General features: G+C 38.8%; 1 protein-coding gene across 1 annotated transcript; it reads right to left on the bottom strand.

Annotated features, from left to right (window-relative positions):
- Positions 1-9,576: 9,576 nt before the first annotated feature.
- Positions 9,577-25,253, bottom strand: DCUN1D5 (defective in cullin neddylation 1 domain containing 5). The gene is made up of 8 exons (XM_076328225.1): positions 25,066-25,253; positions 22,220-22,311; positions 19,501-19,571; positions 19,010-19,101; positions 12,970-13,078; positions 12,772-12,876; positions 11,805-11,907; positions 9,577-11,043 (listed from the first exon to the last, which is right to left on the bottom strand). Exons 1-8 carry the CDS (start codon positions 25,149-25,151, stop codon positions 10,988-10,990), a joined length of 714 nt encoding a protein of 237 aa, XP_076184340.1. The 5' UTR covers positions 25,152-25,253; the 3' UTR covers positions 9,577-10,987.
- Between the last annotated feature and the right edge of the window lie 1,213 nt (positions 25,254-26,466).

Here is a 26,466-nt window from a genome sequence, read left to right as displayed (position 1 = left end):
ACCTCACTCTGCAGAACCTCTCTCAGCCTCTACACTTTTCCATATTAATTGCACAGTTCGCTGTGCTTTGTGCATGTATTGCATTAACACATTTAGAAGCAGACTTTAGAGTATCACCGCAAGTGTATTCCTGTATCTGTGATTTTAGGTGCACCTGCACACCCATGACAGCCTAAAGATAGAAGTTCCATATCTCTCGAAAATGGTATTTAAAAATCTTAGCCCTGCTGAGAAGTCTCTGACATTGGCTTCTTGGAGTATGTAGCAGGACTCTTGTTAATGAAATTAATCTTAGTTTAAAAAACGCAAACAAGCAAATTCTGCTGCTGTACTGCAGCAAGTGCAAGATGTTTGTTAAATGCACATTCTTTAATCAGCAGATGAGTGTTCACTGCAACTTTTCTGGTTAGATTTACCTAAAAGTCAACTTGCTAAGCTACACTATTTAAAGTTCCAAATCCTCCCTCTGGGTTAAAACTGAAAATAACCCGTTATATTTTAGTATTCTAAAACACGGCACACCCTCCTTGAAGTCAAAAATAGGAGAGAGTAGGGAGATGATTATTTCTAATTTGGTCACAACAGTGGGTTGCACTGATGGCACACATAATAAAGGCCCATTGTAAGAAGTCAACATAGTTGTATTAAATCAAATTAATGTCTTTTGTAATACAGATTAAAAAAAATACATTATTTGCACAGATTTTGAATTCATAGTTTATAAAGCGGGAAAGCCATTATTTCAAAACAAACCCTTCCATTTTGTTTCAGCTTAACACGTCTCTCATTTCATTTTTTAAAAATAATTTTGAAATGATTGTTCAAAGTCAAATCAATGCCACCAGTGGAAGCCTGAAACACTTTAAAACATAACGTAGCGTCTTAGTTCAACAATTTTGGTGGGATTTTTTTTTTTTTACTTGCTGTAGTTAGAAACCGACTGTTTCAATATTCTTCCAAATACTGATTCATTAATACTCTCTCCGCTCTCAGTCTCTTGCATCAGACAACTTTGCCTGAACTGTATCTAGCAGATTTTCACAGTTAGATTTAATCATGTTACTTAGGTGAGAAACCATTACTTTGTTCTTGTTTTGTACAACCTTTTTTCCATTGGATTCTTTATGCAGAGAAAGATTGAGAAAGATTAGATCCAAGGTGTAATTCTGATGAAACAGAAACATCTGACTTTGATAGCAGTTGAATTTAAATATTTCCTTGAAAGACTATTGATCCTCTAATGTCTTTTATTGAAACTAGGAAGAAAAACATCATTTTAATCTTAACTATACAAGCATAACTTCTCCAAGATGTTTACAACACTCAATACTATGCATTGCAATATTGTAGCTTTCATAGAATCACAGAATAGTTTGGGTTGGAAGGGACCTTTAAAGGTCATCTAGTCCAACCCCCCTGCTGTGGGCAGGGACATCTTCAACTAGATCAGGTTGCTCAGAGCCCCCCTCCAACCTGACCTGGAATGTTTCCAGGGATGGGGCATCCACCACCTCTCTGGGCAACCTGTGCCAGTGTTTCACCACCTTCAGCGTAAAAAATTTAGTTTCATTGTACTTTGTTTCTGAAGCTTAGCTTCCAACTACATAATTTTCCAATCAAATTACTCAGTAAAATGATAATTAAACTCTCTTGCCTTTAGTCATAGTTTCTCTTTTCTTCATTTCATTCTTCTGAAATTTTTCTTCAGGATTTTTCCATTCATATACTGGAAAGATACACAATTATGGAGGAGGGAAGCAGGGTACGAAGGGACAGAGGGACCATGGATTTCTTGTTTGTGGGTGTCATTTCTACCCTTTGTCTATAAACTTGTGTAAAGCTGTGTTTGTATAAAATTGTAAATTTACTTTTTAAACATATTGCTAATTCACTATAGTTTGGCCATAAACAGCAAACACTGGCAATGTTTGTATCAAAAAGGAACATTTAGTAACAACAATAAGCACATACATATTTGCCAATACATTTTGCCCCCGAATTGTAAGACATAAAGCTCTCCTTTGCTTGTTGAAAAGGTAAGCCACTAAACATAAATTCCCAGCCAAAACTGCTACTCTATCCCTAGGTAAAACCATGTTGAATGGTGATGAGGGCTACAGAATAGTAGATACACATGCAGCACTAATTGCACCCATACAGCTGGACCAAAGTCCATTCATTTCTCCCTCCTGCAGGCATAAAACCCATAGAAGCTCCGGCAAGATTGTAAGGACTGAAGCAGGTGAGGAGTACAGACTCCTGATATGCCAGTGACTTGCCCTGTGACCTCTAGCGTTATCAGTCTATTAAATGGAAAATAATTCTGTAGCTACAATACTGTGCACAGTGAAGTTTCACTCATTAATAAAGTGCTTTTAGATCAGTACATGACAGGCATTCTGTAAGTGCTCATCTAAGTCCAAAATACAGTAACCTTTAGCAGAAACCTGTTTATTTTCTTCTGTGCATATAAAGTTCTATGTTCTATAAACAGAAAATATGCATTTAGATGATGAAACACATCTTACCTCACAACATGTTGTAGATTTATCTGACTTCTCTTTTGGCTACATTTAACAAATTAGTTTGTTTAGTGTGAGGCCTTCAAACTTTGCATCTTCTGGTATTGATGTCCTTAGCATTTGTATTAACATTCAAAAACATTCAAAACAGCTACTTAATATCTTTGGAATAAGAACAAAACAGTGAGATAAAGTTATCTAATCATGTTTTAACAGGAACCAATTCATGAATCCTTTTGAAATGGAAACCACATGCACTGAAGAGCTGTTCCCAGAACTAGTACGGCATCTCTGGGCTGCAGTCACTGTGACTGAAGTATAGTGCAGACAAACTTAAATTATCTTCCATGACACAGCTCAGAGATCTCCAGCTGTTTGGCCGTGATGGTCTGCATCTCTAGGCATACTGCAAAGCCTGTGCAAGTGGCTAGAAGAACAATGCTGGTGCTTAGCTGGCAGTAAACTTTCCACTGCTGCACTCCTAGTGCAGTGCTGTCACTGGTGTCGGTAATACTGCCAGCTTTACCATTAACAATGGCAGAGCAGAAGAAAATAGTTATGTGGGAATTTCTATGTCCATTTATATACTGCTGCTCTAAAATTTCAGTTAGTATCAGTTGCTCACCTTCTGTGTGTTGGTGGGACATAAAGCATCAACTCACCAATATCAAAGGACACACCTGTGCAGCTCTTGTTCACACTAATGAGCACTTGCAAAACTGAATTCAATGGAGTGATGTAAAAAGTCCTTCTAAAACCAGATTAGCAATGTTAATTAAAGCAACCAGGTAAGCCACCCTCTGATTAACAAAAGATGTCTTTATGTCCAGAAGTTTTATCTGTTCCCAACAACTATATTTTACTGGCACTACATTGTTATGTAAAACCACAGTCACTTCCTTGTTTACAAAATGTGTTGTATATTGCATGGAAATATTTCCAGTTAAAACCCCATAGAGCTAACTCAGCAAAACCAAAGTAACTTGGGGCTTTCTGAACTGGAAAAAAGCTATCTGAGCCCACAAATTAAATCTATTAAAGCTGGTTAAATCTAGTCCTGCTTTGCTTAGATTTGAAATAACTGTTGTAAAGTTTTTCCCTTTCAAATTAGCTACCAAGCATTGATGTGTCACTTTTCCATAACATCTAGATGTTCAGGAAACTTTTGTTGGGTGCATCACTTACCAATTCCTTACTCCAGATCAAGTCTGCCAGAAGCTGATTGTCTCTGGAGGGTCACACATGGCTGGGGACAGCCAAAGTGTGTCTATTCCTGATGTCCAGCATGACACCTCTAACAAAAGTGCAAGAGACAAATAGGAGTTCACTGGTCCTATGTTTCTTGTGGACTCTCTTACAGTTGGGAAACTTCCAGCAATTAAATGGTTTCCTCTTCCTAGCAGCCACCAGAATACTATCAAGGGGTTACATCACTGCAAAGGAAAAGTGCCAACATTTTTGGATATTCAAGCCTTCTTAAAAACAGGCCCTCTATATAGCACGTTAGGCATCTGCATAAGGAAACATCCAAAATCTGAAAATTCAGACCAGATAATTTTGTTTGCATAATGCACTTACACCAGCCAAAAGCTAAGTATCTCAGACACTGCCTGACTATTCTATTTCTGTGCCTTACTATGCCCCACCATTTCTACATCTATGAAGATGTGGCATAATGTAGTGTGGCAATCTTTATTTCTCTCTACAACATAACAAAAAGAACTTACTTAAAAGACATACAGCCAACTTCACACCTGTTTCATACTGTAGTCCAAGTGATGATGTACACTTAAACCTGGCCTGCAATCCAACCTAAACGTGAGCGCTTCCTCTGCCTTCCACCTGGTATTTCAAAGCAGCAGAAGCTTAGAAATTAGTATTTACTGCTTCTGTTGTAGTTAAGGCAGCCACTATTTCAGGGATGGCAAGAAATTCAGGGATGAACCATTTTAAAATCTAAGCTAGAAGGGCCTAAAATAAATGTCTTGTCAATCATTAGGAACCTAATTTCTGTAAGGATGAAATCTTAAGCATGTTTGGAGAACTGGGCCCCTGTTATTTACTTCCAAAGGGCAAAATTTAACCAAAATATTTATACAACTTGATTGGAATCATCATTGGTGAACTCGAACTATGCTAACACAAATCAAATCTTTGAGGCAAAGAAGGCCAAAACATTCAAGAAACATACAAACAAAGTACTCAATTGGAATGAGGTGATTTTCTCTCTTGCATTGGTAACATTAATACTAGAAGACAAGTTCTTGGTTTAATTACATTTTTAAGGAGTATTGAGCAAATATAGATGATGTACTTAAATGGAAAAATATTTAATATTATGACTGCAGGAATGTTCTAGTTAAAAGACAAGCACTATGCAAAGCATAAGCACAGTATTTATTTGTTAGACAGTAATGTCGCTAGGTTGGGCCAAAAGTTGTATTAACAACACAGTACCTAGTACAATGAAACTGAAGCCTTACATGGTAGTACACTAGCTGCCCCCCCAACTCTCAAATTAATAGAAAAATAATATTCTTTCTGTTATTAAGCAAGGACTATGAGCATGTTCTCTGATGAACAGTGATCCTTTAGGAAATCAAAATGAGCATCAAAAAATAAAATAGCAAATGAAAGTGTTTTGAAGGTTATTCACTGCTTACAAATAGCTGACACTTAAGACGCTTCCCCATGACTTCAGAAACCAGTTATTTTCTATTGAGCTATGCATCATACTCACTATGTTGCAAAAGTACATGAAGCTCCACAAACTGTAACACCCTACATCATTAAAGTCATAAGCATTTCATTTAAGAATTATACCTTGTAATGAACTTCAGTACAGCATATACTCAGTTGTACAGCATAGGCACAGCAATATTGTGTGATTTAATACATGACCTAAAATCACAGTTCCATAAACAATTAAAAAAAAAAAAAGCAGAAACACTGGCGAAGGGTCGGTCTTGGCACATAAATATCCTGGTGGTTCACTCAAGTGTCAGCAATAATTATTGTCTTCCCATGAACACTGTTAGCTTTGGCATCTCCAATTCTACGAGAACGTTTTTCCACTGCAGAGTATTCATTTTGTAAGTCAGTAATCACCATCCCAGGGGAAAAAAAAAAAACACCCAACACACAAAACTCAAAACATGTAATTAAAGTCAATAGGTCATGAATAAGCCTACTGAAGATTCAGGAAGGGAACAGCATTTCACTATCAAAACTTTAAACTGGCTTCTAGGACAGAACCATTCAAATGCAGAAAAACCACCATTGAGGGAGATTTGCATAGGACAGAAAGGTGACCAGCCACCTTCACAGCCCCCCAAAATGTACATATGCTATAGGAAAGAGTGAGGAGAACTGAACCTCCTTTCTAATTCTCCTTTCACTTTCAAACTCTTTATGGGCAGTTTCCACCAGGTTGAACACCAAATGTGAAACTTATTTATATATTTATTTTTATATATAAAAATGTGTGTGCATGTATACAAACAGACTACAAGTCTGAAAGAGGGACAGAACATTCCCTGGTTAAACAAATAAGCATGGAAATAAAGGGAAAAATGGTAGGATATGACTGTATTTTATTTTCAGATATATTTCCTATTCTTTCCCCTGTGTGCCATGAATATTTCCGTTTCACATCGTGGCAAAATCACACTGTCACGACCCATGCCCAGCCCTTGGAACTCCAGCACTGGTCTTTCCTTTGTATTACTACTCAGCCCTGATACAAAAATCAAACACACACGAGGGAATAAACTGTTTTCTTTGTTTTGTAGAACCATGCAAGTAGAACCAATACCTCAAACTACTACAACAAAAGCATAACTCAAGCAAGTGCCAGGTAGGCACAGGACCTACGTGTTATATAACTACTGTTCCTCTTCCTATTGTTGCTGCAAAAAATTAAAGAGATTACATTTCTCATGGATTAATGATGATTTATTTCAGATGTGTTCTGAATCATTCATTCAGGTGTCCTGACTAATGTTTTTTCCATGTTCAAATTGAAGTATGTTGAGCAGCTAGATGAGGATGTAATTAATATAAAGAAATAAGGTACACTTCAACAGCTAATAAGTTGCCATCGCTTGTAGATACAGATATGAGGTGCCTGGTTTGCATACCTCTAAACATCCTACTGACTCAGGAAGGCATTGGGAACTTCATTATCAAAAGAAGATAAAGTAGAACTGTGGAGACAGCAAACGGGCATTGCCTTAGGTCTGAGAGAGACTGATGATCTCCAGGAGAGAAGACTGTCCTGAGGCAGGTATGGCATTGGACCTCAACAACTAGAAAGTGTTAAGAGTGGAACAAGCTGTATCTGCAAGGAAAACAGTGTCACCAACTCAAACATATGGCGGGATGCTGGCTTTGATCCTTTCTGTAATGGGCTCCGAAAGACCCTATGGAAGAGTACACTGGAAAATGCTGAGTCCTTTCCTAAAAACAGAGGAGTGACCCAACAGATATGCTAGGGAGGGCAAGGGGGTGGGGGGACAGGGAAGTGAGGTGGCCAGGGAAGAGAGAAAAGCTCATTCTCTTTTCATTCTCATGCATTGCAACAGGTTGTTGGAAGTGTTCATCCAGTGAATAATTCATGACAGTTAGTTACCAGGACCATTATGTTCTATCAGCACCTAATAACACGGGATATAATCAAGAATGGTGTTTGCTGTTGCTCCCAGTTGAGATCAAGTTCTATTTTCTATATGTGCACACAGGAGCAAATAAATTATTCAGTAAGGTTAAGTTAGAAGTTAGACCGATCCATCTTGCTGGAATTAAGTCTCTCAGTGATTTTACAAACAGTTATACATAACAAAAGAAAAAACTAAAAGAGGCAGCATGACAAAAAAGTTTTCTGCCCTATTACATACCATTTTATTCGTCATACTTAACAAAGCTAAACTTGTACAAGTTTGTACATATCGCATTGAAAGAACTGTTCACTAGCTTAAAAAATGAACAAAACATCAAAAACATCAAACTTATGGTCCCTTTTGCAATTTTTGTGCAGTCAATATCAGTATATCAGCTCAAAGCTTTTGAGAGATATGAAAGAACCATAACAATGGAAATAGAGACCACAGTGCCGCCTTTTGGGCCACCTGTGATTGGTACCAAGCTTGTATCCATAGCAATCTCAAATGCAAAATTCAAATTCTGCTATATAGAAAAGTGAAATTACAGCCATTAGTAAAGAATTAGAAGTTTAAACAGTAAATTGGATCAAGACTACATATACAGTTAAAGACATAGGTAAACATACATGACTGTTTAATTCAGGAGCACATTTTTACATAGGAGAAATATTACATTTCAATCTACCAGTATGGCTTTTTCCATGAACAGGTGGGCGTTTTCAGATTTAAAAACCAAAACTGTTAGTTGTCTAAGAAAACTAGAAAAAATTAGTTATGTTAGGAAGAATTAATACCAAGAAATGAAAGTGAGATTAAAGTGAAGTTTGTAACATCAAGATAGACACCACTATGATTTAGTTTTGGAAGACATTTCACCTTTGATTTTATTATTTGTCACAACTGTGGCAGCATATTTCACCTGTGAACTTTCATCTTAGAATACTAAAAAATAAGGTGTCACTTTTTTTTAATTCAATAGACTGAAATGCACCTGAGCAAAGCAAAATTCAGAGACTAAAGCAGGCATTTAGCTGAACTCAGTTTTGGCTTGTGGACATGCACAAAATTAAAAAACTAAAATAAATAAACAGCTTTTGGCACTTATCCACAGTAAGCTGTAAGGTGATTTAATAAAAGACAGCTAATAAAAGTGATCAGCTCACAATGAAACTGTACAAGCCATTAGTTCACATTTAAACAATAAATCTGATTGCAGTTTTGAGCACAAAAACATAACTTAAAATCCTATTTTATTCAAATTTGAAAAACTATATTGATTTTAAGTAGTTTAAATACATTCATTCCCAGTCAAAGTTTTACAGTAACTGATGATTTTCAATCACACACACAACCAAGTTATAAATCCCTGAAACATGGATTTATTATAGAAATACTGATAAAACCTTAACAGAGATACAAATGATACATCACATAGTGTCTTACACCTTAACGGTAAGTACTTGACCACCTTGAATTGGTAGATGCATCACTCCTACTGTTAGACTCTAATACCATCCTCCAGGACCAACTGGTTTAAACTGAATTCACAACAGTTCGCAGTTACCTAAAAAAGATTTTTTTTTTTTTTAATCACACTAGAAAATATTAATCTTCTAACTAGTATTTCAAAATTTCTGGAAAGAGAATTTCCCAGTTATAATGGGGACTAAACATACTAAGCAAGGAGAGTCACCGTAGAGAATTTGAGCAAGTAATTTTGGAATCAGTGCCTCTGCAGAGATTTACTATACAGCAGTACTTCCCCTGACATAAGTTAATTGGTGCATGTTTATCTGTGCATCTTAGGACCTTATTCTACCAGTGATCTTGGGACTCTTGAATTTAATCTCATTCTGGCACTAACTTTCTGTGGGGTAGGGCAACTTCCAAATGAAAGGCACTCTGTTATGAGTGAAATCAGAATTATCAGCAATGCAAATGGACAACTTGTAACATACTGAAGAGAACTGCTGTAGCCTACATGAGGTCTAAAATTAAGTACTTCCCTTAAAAAAGGTGGAAAAATATTTAGAACAGCTGCAGTGCATGTGTTTGCAGGCACACAGACACTAGCCACTCTACAAGCAGAGATCTTCCAAGTATCTCAATTGTTGTTTGTTTTGTTTCCCTGCCCCCAATGCTGTTTTTTGCTTGGGCAGAACCAAGCTTCTGAGGTTCAACTGCACTATTGGGTGACTTGCAGAACAGCCCATGGACCACCCCTGCATTGCTTCCTACAGTCCACAGCAAGCAGGTCTGGAGAATAAGTTGCAAGAGTGGTCCTCTCTAGTAGAACAAGAGCACAGGCACACACTACTAGTTTGTCCCACTTTGTATTATTTCTCCTCACACCTTTTCTTCCCCCCCCACCCCCACCCTTGTAAAAAAAAAAATTCATCTTGGGAATAAAGCTTTCCTTAAGGATAGGAAAACTCATGCTTGTTAGTCTGAATAAGGGATGTGCAAAACAGAAGTAATTTCCCTGAGGCAAAGATCTTCAAGTCATGCCTAGCTTACATTGTCTATTCTTATTTCAAGCTGTTGAAATATTTGGCACAATGAGGCCTTGATCATTGACTGAGTCTCATGGCATTATCACAGCCTACATAATATATTTGTATAATAAAGTAGAAGTTACAAATGTTTCATTCTCTCATTCTGTTTTGGTTTCTCACATTTACTTATGAAAATCCCTTTCCTTCTCAAGGGTGGCATTCAGCCTCCTGGGCAGGAAGGTAGAGTGACAAACTTCTACTGTATTTAAAGGTTGCCATGAGTACTGAGCGCCTAAAAGGGCAATCACAGTAGTTATTGGACTCAATACATGGAGTAACAGGGTAAAAATTAATAGCCTGTTATGTACAGGTCAAAGGTAGGTGATTTAATAGTCTCTTCTTGACTTACATTATGAAAAGCATCCAGGGAGATAAAAAAGTCATGTTGTGAATGCTTCCAGTCTAAAACACGTAAGAAGCAAAGCTTGAAACCAAGTCTTTCCAGCTTTCCCTTTTAAAATATAAATTGCACTTTTTATACAAAGCAATCCAAAGTCTAAATTGTAGTAAAAATCTGAAGCTGCCTTACTGTACCAGAGTATTCGTGTTCACCATCTGAAGTACAGGCAACTAGTTTTCAGCTGTTCTGCACTTAGAGCTATACGCTCTACATCTTTCTGCTTTAAAAGGGCCTGCCATTAAATGCCATGCCACTGGGTGGGTACTGAACAAAAAACAAAAACAAACAAAAAAAAAAGAGTTTAAGGCCTTTATCTCCACAAGGAGCTGAAAACTGTGGCACAACCCATGACCAATACATAATACGTAAATTAGCACACTCCCACCCAGGGCTCCAAAAACCAGTCATTCTTTCTAATGTCTGTCACACAAGACAACCATACCATCAGCAAGCAACAGTGCCAGTTAAGTATTTTTAAGGTCTTCAAAAATTCATAGCAAAGGGCACTTCTGAAAAAGATAATCTTAAAGATTTGGTTTTAAAAATAGACACCACACTCACATTCAAGGGACATTCTTCACTTTTAGGCCTTTGTCACAAATCTGAATCTTTATTGTTCTGAAATAAACGCTATAAACATAAGACTCAAAACAAGAACTCCAACTTTCAGTCTCAGAAGAGGTGTGGTTCAATGCCCATATCATGTGTAACAAGAAAATTTCCTTAAAAAAGGAAAAAAATTACTGTAAAGTCTTTCTTAAGAATGAAAATGCAATCCTTCGTTTTTCTCATTAGTTTGTGTACAGGTGGGCACCAAAAAAAACTTTTGCATTTTCTTTTGAATTCTTGCTATGATGCTTGACGAACTTTTTGCCATTCAACAAATTCATCCAGAAGTACAGGCCCTGCAAATGGACGAAACTTGGAGTTATATTTGCCAATGTCTTTCAAACATCTTCTCTTAAAGTATGAAGGTTAAAACTATTGGTCTAGGTAACATCCATGTCAATCCTATGGTCAAATACTTATTAATGCTCAAAGATTACTACAATCATTTCAATCCAAGGGTGGCAAGAAGTGCACAAATAACACTACACAGAACTGTGGAAAAGTGTTCCTGATATCTGACGGTGCACCGAACTGAATGGAGAGCATAAAAATAAGGTTATATTGTAAATCAGCGCAACTAATCCCTTCTTACCAGAGCTTTCAAAATTGCACATAATTAGAACACAGACCAAAATGGGATGCCTAGTGCAATTCAGTCATAGTATGATTGACTATCAGCCAGGTGTAGAGTTCAGCCCCAAGTACCAGCAGCTAGGCTACTTTATAGTTAAACTAGAATTTATTATACATTAGTACAAAATGAGAGTTTGCTGTTTAGAGTTCTATTTGCAAGTCTCTAGTTTCATGTAGCTAGCAGCTTCGCTAGATACTCAACTGAATATAAGTTGGCTCAAGTACACCATCATACCCCTGACATACGACTACAATTAACATCTGCAGTTTGAAGACGGATGGTTATCAGGACAGTTTTTCTATGCATTGTTGGAGAAGAAATATTTTATACCTTACAGTATTGTTTCTGTTACAGAAATTTGTTTTATGCAAATTGAAAATACTGAAATAGTAGTTGAATAAGCAAAATGTTACAAATACTTACATGCACCATCTTCATCATAGTTGCTAAGATCTGCATGGACAGTTCTGCTGAACTCTAGCACATTGTACCACTGATCCTTGTTCATAACTCTATACTTCGATTGCTAGGGAAAGTAATTTCAGAACATTAAAATGTCAAATGGCATTTGGTAATACTGCATCTCATTTATCTCATTTTATCTTCAATCAGTTCCTAACAAACAATTTAATGGGTAACAACAGCTACTATTTCCTTGGTTTTCCATTTTTTAAAATACTACACATATACATGTTTCATAGTTCTGAGACTACATAAAATGGTTTCTTGAAAGATCAGAGCAAAATTGAAATACGAGGGAATCAGGAAGTCACCATTCTTCAGCTTCAAAAACTGGTAAATTTTCATCTTGCCCTGAAGTGGGGCATACCTAGCTCAGATATATTTCCAGAATGAACAATTAGAAAAATCTTTTCTCCAGGGTACAATACAGTATGATCATAAGGACATCTACTTTGCAATATTAGTACTGATTTGAAGCCAGGGAATAGTCTCAAGCCTAGCATGCTCCACAAACTACACACGTCCACATTACTGACTAAGTCACTTGCAGCTGAGCTGACCAAAATCTTCAAGAGACAGCCAGAGCCCAAGGTACCTACATACTGTATTCACACAAAGCAAACTTGAAATTCAGCACAGATGCAGCTGAAGAGACTACTGGGGCTCTATTATTTAATTTTAAATTTACCTTTATAGTCTAATTAAGACAGAATTTTAGTTGCCTTTGATAAGAGAGGGGGGTGGGGCACAGGGAGGGAGAAAAGGATCTGTGATGCATACAAGAACATCGCCATTTCATAAGCACATAGAGTAAGGGAAGAGGAGCAATATGGATACATTCTTGAGCAAAACAACACAAACCCTGAAATCTTTTCACAGAATAGCCCAACTACTATGCCATCATTTAGAAAGTCAAGGAAACTTGTACCTCCAGGTATTGATAAAATACTGAAAACAGTGGCCAAGTTCTTCCTAGCAGAAGAGCTAACATGGATTTTGCAGTATCAATATCAAGACTTCGCTGGTCTTTATCCTAAGGTTGAATAAAGAAAGCACAAAAACCACTCAAGTTCAAGCTCGCTGAATAATTAAAATAAGAACTACTCTAACATTCCAGTAGTCTTACCCTTGCAAAATCAAAGGCATATCTGTAGATATTCTTAAAGGATGAAATGTCATTCAATTGTGACCGCAAGAAGTCAAATTTACTCTGTAATTTTTCTGTACAGTCACACCTTAAAATGAAGAAAAACAAGTGACATTAGAAGTTCAAAACATTTTGGACAATGAAAAAAATGCCAGCAAACATAAAAAATTAAAATCACCAAAATGCAATCATTAGATGTACAGGAGTAATACTATGAAAGTAACTTAAAGAACACTGAACATGCTCAACATTTGCAGCTTACTGAAATGATGAATGCCTGGCTTCAGTAAGCAAGTTTTTTTAAAATGTATCAGCAACATAATACAAAGTCTCTGCTTTACTTCTCAAATAGTAGTCTTTTTATGCCATACTGTGCAATTTATATTCATACCCTGCACTATCTTGTCTTTCAATCACTATGAAAGTTTGGAGAAAACAGTATTCAGTGTGCATTAAGGTGGTAAAATCCAGCTGTAAATAAGGGCTTTATGCCATACCTCTTTGGAAAAAAAACCCTAAACACACACTTCAAGACTACATATTTACAATTGGCAGGATTGAGCAGGCACTCTGCAAAACATACTAGTCTGCTTGTATTTTATGACTGATAAATGCAAGCTCTGATAAGCCTACCACCTGGATTAGTCAGTAGCTATTCAACTGAAAACTCACAAGCTGTATGAGAACGTACAGGTCTGCTAGTTGACAGGATAACCCTTTGGCAGAAAAGATCTCCATGTATTTTACTTAGCAAGGACTTTTGTTTCCAAATAGAAAATGGGTTACATTCACCAACAATGGCAGAGGAGAATGTAATTTACACATGTTAATCCTCCAGGAACAACTCACTCAGAAGAACAGTTGTTATATTATATCACATTTTATTCTTATAAAATAGCTGCCATGACTCAAAAAAAAAAAAGAAGAAATTCTACCTTGCCCTGTATCCTGTGTGACAGGAGCAATACTTTCAGAAACGCAGATGTACACAAATACTTCCTTTGGTAATGTGTCCCCCTTCTGGCAGCCTGCCTCTCAGAGAATACATTTGCATCTTTAACAGCTCCTTATGGACTTGCACAGCAGCCCAGAGCAAGGGCCCCTCAGGAGTACCGCAGCAGGTTGCTGAGACACTGTACTTTGCCCACAGCTGATACCTCCTGCTGTTCCTCATCCTCAGGTCTGCTAGACTGTGTGTGCACGTCTGTGTCTGCCCCTCTCGGGCTGCGACAAGAAAAACATAGCAATTCCAGCTGATGGAGCCTTTTGTCATTTCTTGTCTCTAGCAGCATCTACCTAAAGCAGCACTGAGTCCCAGCTAAGATCAGTGCTAAATAAATAAAACTATTAGCTAATTAGGCTGCATATGTAGATGATAAAAACTAATATATTTTGCAATAAACCATGCATTAAGTTGAAAAAGAAATCTTGCTAAAAAAGCTTTGGTAAATTTAACTAAAGAAAATTACTTTTTTGTCTTCAGCCATTTAATTGGTCTATGTATTCTATTGTTTAACCCTTAAAACAGTATTATGCTATGCTACAAAGGCATCTCATTTTATATTCATATCTCTTCTTTCTACATTCAAACCTTCATACTGCAGTAATATTGTCCTCTACATTTGAGGACAAATCTACCTATTTAACACCTAACTAAATGCTCATGTTGTTAGTGTACTAATGACATATATAAGCTACTTAAAGTGGGTTTACCACACGTTTTGTCAAATATAATTTGACTGAGATTACCATACCATGGATAAACACAAATTTCAGTACGTTTAAATTTTTTACCAAATATTTTGTTAAAATTGCTCAAATAATCATAAATTTAAGTACAAAGTAAAATTCCTGTTATTGTCTGCTGTACTATTGGCTATATGTATTTTAATGCAGAAATGATTCTCTTGAAAAAGTTGGTATGAAAATGTGCAATTATTAAGCCTCAAGACTCCTGAACTATTGTCAACCTATTTAAAACCAAACAGTCAAATGGATCACACTCGGACAGACAGGCATCACCCTCTGAAGTCCAATGCAGGGACATACCTCTGTTAAAGCCATTTAAGGCTTTTCCACACCTGGCCACTGATTTTCTTGACACTAGTGAGGGAAGGAGCTGTCAAACTCCTCTTTTATAGCGATACAGCTGCTGGTGCGGCTGCACCATAAACAAGATGACTGAGGTCACCCATACTTAGAATAATCTTCCTTTTTTTTTTTAAGTAAGAACAACCTTCTAATTAGCACAAGTGAATTAACACCAAACTCCTGTACAGAGACTGGAAAAAGATGTGATTTCTTGAACTGCCTTTACTGAAAGATAGCATTAAATAAGGTTACCTCAAGATCAACAAAACAAGACATTAGCTTACTACATTCTCTTTGCATCCCTATATCATATTTATAACAAAACTTAAATTAGCACCACAAAGCAGTCCTATTTTGATTTCTGTTGAGGTAGAGAGTTCATTTGAGGTATAGCTAACATGGACAGAGTGATGATTCAATAACTCCTACTCATACTCTAATGTTTCATATTCATAATTATTCACACATGCTTTTCTTTTACTAAAAAGAAAAATTACTAAGATGTATACAAACATTAAACCAAAAGCATTTAATGGTAGTATATAAACTAGTTTGAAGGTCTTTTAACCTACAAAAGAGTTCCCCTGCCATCATCCAGCCCTCCAGATGGACAAAAGGAAATTATATCCATCTAGCCCATCTACTCTCTTCAAGCATTGAAACAGAATCTTCTGAAATTTACGTTTCATGTTATAACTGGAGCATACAGAGGTCCAAGGAAGTAATGGCTTAAGAGAGGAAAAGGACATCTTTTCCATGCCCTGACAATGCTATAGTTTCACTATGTCAATTGATTTACAGGTCTGGAGACCAGAAATTGTTTAGATTCCAGAATACATTGAATGCTATACTGGCATAAAAAAAATTATTTACACTATGCTTTGTGTTAGCCTCACAAACATTAACAGAAAGGCAGTAACAAGCAAAAAACCTCGTTGGAAAAGCAGCTGATTTTAGGCTATCATTAAAACCAACCCAAATAAGTTGATTTTACTAATAATTCTGCAAACAGCAAGAAGTTACAAATCTGACTTTCCTGCCTCTCTCTCTCTCTCATGTGGCTTCTTGTACCTAAAGATGTGAGAGCATGACCTTATCTTTCCCTCAATTGGAATCTAATTTGGCTCTCTCCCCTTTACCTGGCCACTCATTTTCAAAAGCTCAACTTTAACGTAAAATTTGGCTCAAATTCTAAGGTTAAAAAAAAAATAACCAGAGGGAAGTACTCAGATAATACAGCTGCTTATGCCTCACTTCCTTACACATGAAATTCTTCGTATTTACCCAGTTCAAACAATTACTTCTGTGCAGTTCAATAAAATAATGAATTGTAATCCTTTTTCCTTCACCTTCATTTTGTAACTAGATTTTTTTTTCTTTGTAGGTCTGTAAAACCTATAATTGACAGATACATGAGTATGCTTCTCCTTTAACTCAGATAGGTAAAGTTAAATGCTCAACTAAGTTATTCACCCTCTGACAGCTTTAAAGCAAATGTAGACAGTCACCTCCTGAGGGCTATTCATTTCATCCTAAGGAGGTGTTTAAAACAGCTGAAATAAATTGCCCAGCAGACGTACTTGTTTCTCTCTGCTGACTATGAAAAGAGCTTCAGATGATTAATTTAGATTCAGGCACCCAGCTTTCATATATATATATACACACACATGTATATATATATATATATATATATATATATAGGGCAGAATTCACCCTACCAACACAATATGCTAGAAACCTCACTTTCGCAGCTTAAGTTAAGTCTCATATGCTGCTTCTTAGTGCTTGATCCACCTTAATTTTGACAGTGTATACCTTATCACATATTTATTTTTCTCCTCCTCTCTGAAGAACAAATTTCATCAGCATATCACAAAACCACACACAAAAAGAATGTCACTTCAAGATTCAGGCACCCAAATGTTGGCATCTAACTGTAGACTGGACTTAGGTGTCTAAGCTTTAGGTGTTGCCATTAATAGAGGTCTAGCCAACCAACCTGTAAGAGCAACTCAGGTGACCAGTCACTAGGTCTTAGGGCAAACTGAATACCTCCCTAGACTCCACTACATTGACTAGATCTCCAAAGATTGCAGTAAGAGTTTAAGAAATCCAGCTCTTGCATATAAACCACACATTTAGGTGTCTTACTATGGAGCTGAATTCCACCCAACCCTGTTCATGCAATTACCTTATGTGACATTTCACGTATTTTGAAATAAGGATTCTGTAATACAACTCTGACTCAGAATACTCTCTGGACTTTTAATGCATTTTAATGTTGTTTCTTCATGCAAAAATTAAAAAAAAAATGCTGTGCAAGAATGTAATAATACTCTATTGGTTTAAGAGCGTAAAAATCATTCTCCTTCAAAACTTGTCAAACCTTTCAAGAGAAAATAGATTCCCCCATTCCAGATGGAATCCCATACTATGATTCTCCCTTCCCAGTAAGCACAAACAGCAGAAGTCTACAGATTTATATTCTCTTCTTAAGCCAACGAATCTTGAATTCCTTTATGTGAGTGTCACTGCTTCATCCAGCTGCTTAGTCTACAGCCTGCTATTAGAGCATACCCAGGAGAAGCAAAACATACAGGTTAACTGGTTTAGGCTTAGGCAAGTGCTCCGATCACAAATCTGTTTATATAAAAAAATGCACAGCAGTACCATGTTTTCTGTCTTAAACACATTTAGCCTACAGCATGACCAGCTCTGTTCTTAAAAGAACCAGAAGATTCCTAATCACAGCAGATTATTAGAAATAAAGTCTATAATATTGGCTCTGAAGAGGTGCCTGATTTCGTACATCTTTGTGCTTGCATTCTGCTAAGACTGGCTAACTCTTGAGAGTTTCCATTTGGGCGTAAAAATTAAGTACTTCAGAGAAGTGACAAAATTATACCCATTCACTGCATCTAAAAATTTATGCACCCAGAATTTAATCTCTCTCATCCTGAATTTCAGGCAATTTAATCGTTCCAGCTCTTACTAAATTTAAGAGCTTCTGATAGCCACTAAACAATCAAGGCGTCTATCAGAAGCCTGATCCCAAATCAAGTAAGATTTGCACAAGAGAGTCAGGCCAGTCATTTACTCTGTAGTCCCGAATAACCAGAGGGTATCTGCCCAATACAATTTCCCAAATCAATTCACAACTGATAGGGCAATTGTGCCAACTCCAAGGGTCAAATCAGCCCCTCTTTCCCACCATGCTGTAGCTGCAACAGTAGCTCCCTGACATTTTTAATATTGAATGCAGTGTCATAACAAGTCACCCTTGAAACACTCATGTACCATAAGTAGCTTCATGAAGAACAAACAAAAAGTGACAATTGAACTAAGCCTCACAAAGTTGATTAGTTTCATGAAACAACCAATCTCGTTAGGCAGAGCATTATCTCACCAAAATTCTTACAGACAGAATGAGTGAGAAGTTTATTTATAAATTGAGAGAGTGTTATTTAATCTAAACATTAAGCATGGCTTCTGACCTGCATCTAATTAATAACACTAATAACTAGAATTATTATCATACAGTCCTCATCTATAAAGCTTAGAAATCAGTAAAAACTTTCTAGAGTACCAGTACTGAGATATGCTTATGGGTATCTCCAGATCTACTTATTTGTGTCTGCTAAGTAGAATGATATTTTAACATTTTTTTGTAAGAAGCAGCAGCCACCAAAACCTGACTTATTATGGTTAGACAGAACTTTATCATTTGAGTGAACTCATCAGATTCACAACTTGTTGAGTAACAGTAGCTACTTCCAGTTTTTGACCGAGAAAAGACTAAACTCTTGACTAAAAGCAAGAGTTTCTGCGTCTTATTGCCAATGCACAATAAACTGAGGGCAAGAATAATTAAGCTATGGTACAAACATAAAATTAGAACATTCTATTATATATGTAAAAACACTCTTACTGTAATGAGGTCATTCCTTTTAACCATTCTTCCTTGGTAAAAAATCCCATGCTTTCAGCCTCTAGTTTCCAGGCTAAAACTAACATAATAATCTAGGGGGGGGTGAAAAAAAACAAGGGGAGAAAAAGGAGTCAGTATTTAAGAAAAGGCTGATTTCTAGATGTCCAAGAAGAAAACTCTAAGCATTCAAACATTCTGGCAATTGCTGTACATGCTTGCACTTTATATTTGTTACCATTTACTAATTCAGCTACGTGCAATCTTTCTCTTAATTTCAATTTCTGAAAATGAAGTATTACTATAATAAAACAAAAACCCTCACACACCAGCCACGCATAATTGATGTATTCAGCTGAAATATCTTAGAACAGCTCCTAAAAGCAGAAACATAAACAACTCTTTGCTTACTGAAGTGAAAGAGTTTTACACAGAACTTAATCTTATCCAATACCCCCTTTTAAAGTGTTAATAGTATCGTGCAAGAAACCTACATTTTCAGGCTCAACACCGATGTCTTCACAGAACTTTTCCATTCCTTCGGGCCCCACAACTTCATCGGGACCTTCAAAACCAAAAAAGAAACCAGATTGAAATCTGAGTAACATTCACTGCCCACAAGGGCTACACACAACAGTAATTAGACTATATTGCATACAAGCTAGCTTTAAAAACAGTGAATTACACTATTAAGTAGCTTTTATGTTAGAACCATTCCATCAACTGCAATGTGGAGACATGTATACTACATATGAAGTAACACTATGAACTAAAAGCAAAACTAAACCAGAACTTTCATGTTGTGCACTGCCTCCCCACAACAGCAGACAAGCTATTTTAGTTTGTGTATGAGTTTTCAAAAGACTCCACTGAGTTTCCCATTGACATAGCTCAACTCCAGCAACTGTGGCTGTCAATTGTTTTTAAGACAACGTGGGTACCGTTACTCTGTGCTGAAGTTACTCTATGAATAGTGTTCTTCAAAGAGTTATTTTATCAACAATAAAAAAAAATTAATTCCGTCTGAGCTATTACAAATATTACTCTTTCAATGGTGTTAACATTATGGGTTTGCACTAACACAGAAAAGGATGAATCTTCAAATAATGTAAGGTTAGTTTTATGATGCTGAGTAATATGAGAGTGAGAACAATAAATCAGAAAAATGCTAAGCACGTTAGCCATGTACAAAGCAGAAAAAGTTTATGACTGCAATGAAAATAACTCGATTAGGACCACAACAGTTAGTGTTATGCTGTCACTTTTCCATTTTAACACAAAGAAAGCCTCTAAAAAGCAGCAAAATCGTGTATTTAAAGAGCACATACAGACACACTCTACAACGCTTTGTTTCTCTGAATCTCTCTCTGGTTTCAGTTATTTCTGCTAAGCCTGTTCCAAAAATGACTCCCACTGGGCAACCAAATATTATTAGAAGGCCTGTTGACATGCTATTTTGATGTGTCTTGGATCATTATGTTAACATTGTTTTAGTGAATATGAACCCATGAAAAAGGTAAAGGCTTTATCTTCCAGAACAACATGCTATTTTATGATTTTTTGGCAAATTTTGCTATTTATACATAGACAGAACAGTCCACTTTTTTTTCCCCTTGATGATACCTGTCTCCACTTCATCTGTATCCACTGCTGTTATTGTAAGCAGAATTCTTTTTAAGAGTTTGGATAATGTACTTTGAATAATTACTCACTGTGAAATAAGAACATAGTCAATAAAAGCTATTGAGAATGGCTACTTTTACAGGAAAATAAAATGCAACTGGCATTTAAGATCATGAACCCCTACCTCTTGAAAAATGTTGCACAGAACATTTCACCTAGGTAAGCAAGGCAAAACACTGCTATCTGGTTTTGAGAAACCCTTACATAGAATGTGTTAAAAAAATTGCAAGTTTAAGTTATGAAGAGAAACACATACAAAGGTTCACTGGTAATGACAAGTATAAACTTCAATCAGTGTTTTTGGCCCAGAAATCATATGTACAATTCACATATATATATGTGTGTGTGTAATTTTCTCTTTTAATGGAAAGATTTAACCTCCTATGATGTACAATTTCACTGAAATTCTATTTTATGCTAGAAACGTGGCACATTTTGATTACTGGTTAACTAACAAAGTATAACCTCCTACACTCAGTTCTTGGCTCAACAACAAAAACAAAATTTACAGGCCTTAAAAAAGTTAAAGTATGTGCAGGAGCATTTATCAGAAAAAAATTAACCGAGAATTATTATTTTCCTCAGAATATACTCTTTACTCCAAAAAAGTATGCCTCAAACCCAAATTAGAAAGCAGACTACTAGAATCAGGAGTAGTTCATTACTGTGGAAAGACTGCAAGAAAAATATCAGTTCTGATAAATATACTCAAACCAATTGCTGGCAGATAAATCAACCCATTTCATACTGAGAACTGGCCATTAATGAGTTTTAAACACCAACTAGTTATGATAGACTTCAAGTAGTGACTAGACAAGAAAAGAAATTAGTAACAGTTTACAGATCCTGAATTTCTAACCATATAATTGGTAAAGACATGGCAGTAATAGTCTAATAAATTCTGCAAAATACACTGCAGATTCACTGAAAGCAACTATTACCTGGATAGCAATTCTGATTTATTTGAAGGAGGCTACTTCTAACACTTTTGAATGAAACATTTGTTACTTAGAATATCAAAAATGTTAGGACAGATTCTCAGATAGGAAAAACAGTATAAGCATCTATTATTTTATTTTGTAAAATAGAAAACCCAGAGGTTTAAATCATGAACTATTTCATTATCCTTCCAATTTGATTACAAACAAGATCTAGTTAGATAAATAATCTTCTATCTAAACTATCTCTCAATGTCCTGACTTCTACCTGTCCATTTCAATGCAAGAAGTAGAATCACTCAGTATATCCCGGTTCAACACTATACTGTCCAACATCAGTTATTTCATTTTAAAGAACACCAGGGTAAGTTATAAAGCATAGAGTCAAGAAGAAAAAGTCAAAAAGAACAAATACTGAAAAGGCGATAGTAAAAGCCATACTAATTCAAGTGCATGTTATAAGGAAGGAAACACGGACATACTTTTTGTGTCTACATCAGCATAAAAAAAGCAAAATGCAAATAATATTTGAAGTATTCGTTTGTTTTAAACAAAACCATGTAGTTTTAAATATGAACCCATTGCATATTACCTGCATATTCATAAAACCAAGCCAGGCACTTTTTGCTCGAAAAATGTTCCTCTCCACTTATTACTTTACCAGAGGCTTGTGATCTGCAATAGCTTATAGAAACACAAGGATGATAAGTGTTATTTTAATATGAGAAATGGGAAATAATTTAAATTCCAAATTGCTTATTATTAGTTCAAACTATTTAAACTGTTTCATGAAGTCAATCTACATCAACAATGAAGCTGAGTTTGTTAAAGGGTAACTGTCTGTCATCCTATTTCAACACTTGTTGGAACATAAAATTACCTTGAAATACAACCCTCTCGTAGCCCAATTTATTGCAACTATTACTTTTTCTGAAATGCAAAAGTACTGTTATCTTGTAGATATTAAACCAAAAAACCCACACACAGATGGTCAAAATATCTCTACTCAGTAATTCAAATGCCTTATTATCTACTTATATGTATACATACAGGCATTTAAAGTTAGGTCTCTAATAAGCAGCATGATCTTCAAAAGTGCTGAATATGCACAGATCCCATTTAGGTCAACAGGAGCTGCAGAGTTTGACATATTTAAAAGTCAGGCTATTTATAGTTAAGCACCCAAATTTGGGAAGAAAACTCGGTCAATTCATTTATATTAAACATGTAACTAAATATCTGTAAATTCTATAAATGTTTGGTATACCGGAATAGTAATATGCAATCTACAGTAAGACTAAAACTGCTCAGCGCAGTTTCCCCCCACATTGTCTTCATTATGCGACACAAAACCCAGTTTGCCTAGGAAGTGAATTTTCAAGATTTATCATTCTTTAAAAGAATACACAGCATAACAAATTTCCTCCAGTAAAACCACTGACCACACGAAAGCATCTTTAGTCAGTAAGGAGTTGCAGCACCTTTTCAATGCACACTCCTTCCAAACACAAGTTACAGACTTTTAGAACAAGCTAAGATTATTTCTAAGAATGAGGTGAAAGTTAATCGTATGAGAGGGTTTAAAATTATGCAGCTCCTACAATGCAATTTTAAAATGAAAACGTCAAGCAGGAAAAGAATAGTTCAATTCTGAGAGGTGGTGAACAGCTTTATCTCCCATGTATTGCTTCAAGCTTCACTGAAAAAGAAAGGCTTCATCTTGGAGAGTGTTGCTTATGTGCTGAAAGCTATAATCAAAGATGTACTACAGACAAACATCCATTAAAAACACAAGTCACCAGAAAGAAACAGAGCCATACAGTATGCTATTGCTTGTTGGTGTTATCCAGTTTAACATATATCCATTTGTAATCACTGGTTTTATTAAAGAATATTACCAATATATTGCTATATAAGAATGCTACATCAAAAATGCTCGTGTACCTAACATTTTGAGATCAGCTAGTATGAACTCTCATTTACAACATAGTTTTTGCCCAACGACTACTAGCTTCCTGTAGTCTTTTTTTTTTTTTTTAAAGAGCTTTCAAAAGATTTTTTTTCTTAAAGTGAAAGAAATTAAGATCATAAAATTTTGGTCAGCAGTGTTCAAGAAAGATGAACTGAAACTGCAACAGATGCAGGGAAGAGCTATAATGAGCAAGGAAACTAAAAATCAGTATTACAAACCAGAAGAATTTAGCTTGTTTAATTTAACAAAATGAAGTAAGAGAAAACACAAGCACTCACTCCAAATACACTATGAGGCAGAACCAGGAGGGAAGAGTGTTATATAAAGGATAATGCAGGCACAAGAATGGTTATTAACTGGCTATGAATAAATTTAGACTGAAACTAAAAGATCATTAATGACCGCAGAAAGTAAGCTCTGGAACAGTTATCCAAAATGAACAGTCATAACAAAATACAAGCCTGGGTACTTCTAAGCTCAAGCTTGGTCAACCTATGAGAAAGGCCATATGCCACAGTTTCTTGCAATAGCCATTCCTGTAGCGTTGATTTCCTAAGTCCTTTGTATTCTTATGTCCTCGGGACGTTTGTCGTAACTACTGGTTTACTGACATACTTAACAAGTTCTAGTAGATGAAGGAGGCATACAGTTACTTTAGGGAAGCCACACTGGAAGTTCCTGCTACACCACACTAATGGTTTATCATTCTAATGGTGATTTTCAGGTATCACAGCAAAAGTGATCTTTTTATGGTAGTTAATGAACAAGATGCTTCAGACTCCTGTATTTATTGGGAAAACCTTTCCTGATTTTGTTTTGGAGTGTGCTGACCTCTCCTTCCATTTCACTGAAAAAAAAAAAAAAAAAAAAAAAAAAGACGATTTAAACGTAGACACTGGCAACGTAGAGTACTGGCAACCTTAAAATGAGGTGAGCTGTCTACCCCAGGCAAAAGTTTAGAATGAATATGTGGACAAATGCTGGAATTGGCCTTACTGCCACGGTGAAAGGCAAAACCAGCAGGGAACGGGAGCAGTTCCGTAGCGTTTCTCCCCCGAGTGTGAACAAGCCAAACGCAGACGCTGCAACCCGCAGGACGGGCGCCCGGCAGCAGCACACCCTGCCACCGGGAGGCGCCCACCGGCGCTGCACCAAGCGGCCAAACGCAGGCCCACCGGCACCACCGAGGCACTGCGCGGAGCCGGCCAGGCCCCACGCCGCCTCGCCGTGCCCACCGCCCCCGGGGCAACCCCAGCCCCGGGCACCCCGGGCCCCGCGGCCGCCGCACAAAGGGATGCCGCAGCCCAGGGGCACGCGGTGGGGAGCGGAGCCGCCGCACGGCCGGGGCCGCCAGGTCCCTGCGGCCGCTCGCCCGGGACATGACAGCCGGCAACAGCCGCCGCCGCGGGCCCGTCCCGTCCCGCACGCCGCTGCCCGACGGGCGGCGCCGCGCCGCGAGACGGTACCTGCCGAGTTTACATTTCTTGAGGCCGGTGTCGTCCGCCGCTGCCGCCACCGACCCCGAGGACTTCCTCTTCTTCTTCACCGGCATCGTCCTGCCTCGGGGCGGGGGCCGCCCCGCTGCCGGGGCCCGCAGCCGAGGCCCCCCCCGGGCTGACCGCCCCCCGGCCGCCGCCTCCGAGACCGGCGGTGAGGAGACGAGAGGAGCCCCGTCCCGCCCTGCTCCTCCCCACCCCCGCCGGGCCCCGCCGCCCGCCCGCTCGCCGCGCGGGCAGGCCCCGCCGCCGAACCGGTCCACAGAAGCGGGCGTCGCGCCCGGGGCGGGAGCGGGGAACCGGGCGGTAGCGGCTGCTCAGGGAACGGCGAGCGACCCGGACACAGACACCGCTGAGCAGGAAGTGACGGCGCCGCCGGGCGGGTCCGCCGCCGGGGCCACGCCTGCGGGTGGGCGGAGCTAGGCTCGCGCCCTTCCCGCCGTGAGGCACCACCCCGCCCGCGGCCCCACCCACGTGCCCTCCTCGGCGCTGGGCTCAGCCGCGCCGCGCCGCCGGTTGGGGACGGGCCGTCGCGCCTCGGCCGGCCCGTCCGCGGGGACGGCTCTCGGGGCCGTTCGCTCGGGCGGGTGGCTCTAAGGGCGGCTAATGGTGGCGGGGGGGAGCGCCAGCCCGAGGAACGGGGGATGTGTGGCCTTACAGCGCCTGTTCGCAGTACAGCGAAACGGGGAAGCGCGAAACCCTTCGTTACCGGCGCCCGCGGAACGCCGCGAGGCCAGCGCGCCCGCAGGGCGGGCCGGGCGGGTGGCAGCGCTGGAGGCTGGCGCGAGGCTGGGCCAGCTGCCTGTGGAGAGCCGCAGGCGCGGGTGGCGGGCGCGCGGGTGGCGGCCACGTTCAAGAACAGCTGCGGGGGGAAGGAGGGGCGTTTTGGCACCGTAAGGACCCTCTCGGTTTGAAGAAACGGCCGGGAGCGTTGGCACGCACTGAGCGACGAGCAGATCACCGAACCCCGCACTGGCTGGCGAAACCACTGGAAGCCGCAAGCACGCGCGCCCGCTGGCGGATCTGCCGTAGGCAGCGCCGGCCAGTCCACCGCGGGGCCTCTGGCGTGACGCATAAACGTGATCCCAATTTGTGGCCGTTAGGATTTATTCTACGGTATTAGTTGGTATCGCTGCTGCGCGCTCAGGGCTCATCGCCAGTTGTCCCACGCAGCCAGCCTCTGCCCTCGAAGCCCAGTCCAGCCGTGGGGAGGGTGTCCCTGAGGCGGGAGGGCTTCGCTGGCGGGAGCGCGTTCCTCCGCGGCTCCCCGCTGCTGCTGGCCGGTGTTTGGGAGCCCTGCGCGCTCGCCCACTGCCTCCCGGGGCCGGGCCCGCAGCCGGGACAGCCGTCCCTCTCCGCCCTGGGTACCGA

Source organism: Aptenodytes patagonicus, chromosome 1 (assembly GCF_965638725.1).
Source record: "Aptenodytes patagonicus chromosome 1, bAptPat1.pri.cur, whole genome shotgun sequence".
Taxonomy (NCBI): domain Eukaryota; kingdom Metazoa; phylum Chordata; class Aves; order Sphenisciformes; family Spheniscidae; genus Aptenodytes; species Aptenodytes patagonicus.
The sequence above is the reverse complement of the archived record's forward strand: the minus strand, read 5'-3'. Positions and strand labels throughout refer to the sequence as shown.

Bases quoted from the DNA above. Each gene is read 5' to 3' on its own strand.
- DCUN1D5 (XM_076328225.1), bottom strand. From the start codon at position 25,151: ATGCCGGTGAAGAAGAAGAGGAAGTCCTCGGGGTCGGTGGCGGCAGCG. The intron at 11,908-12,771 runs GTACAAGTTTCC...TACTTTCCCTAG, and splicing joins TATTTTATCAATACCTGGAG to CAATCGAAGTATAGAGTTAT. The intron at 11,044-11,804 runs GTAAGTATTTGT...GTCCATTTGCAG, and splicing joins CTATGATGAAGATGGTGCAT to GGCCTGTACTTCTGGATGAA.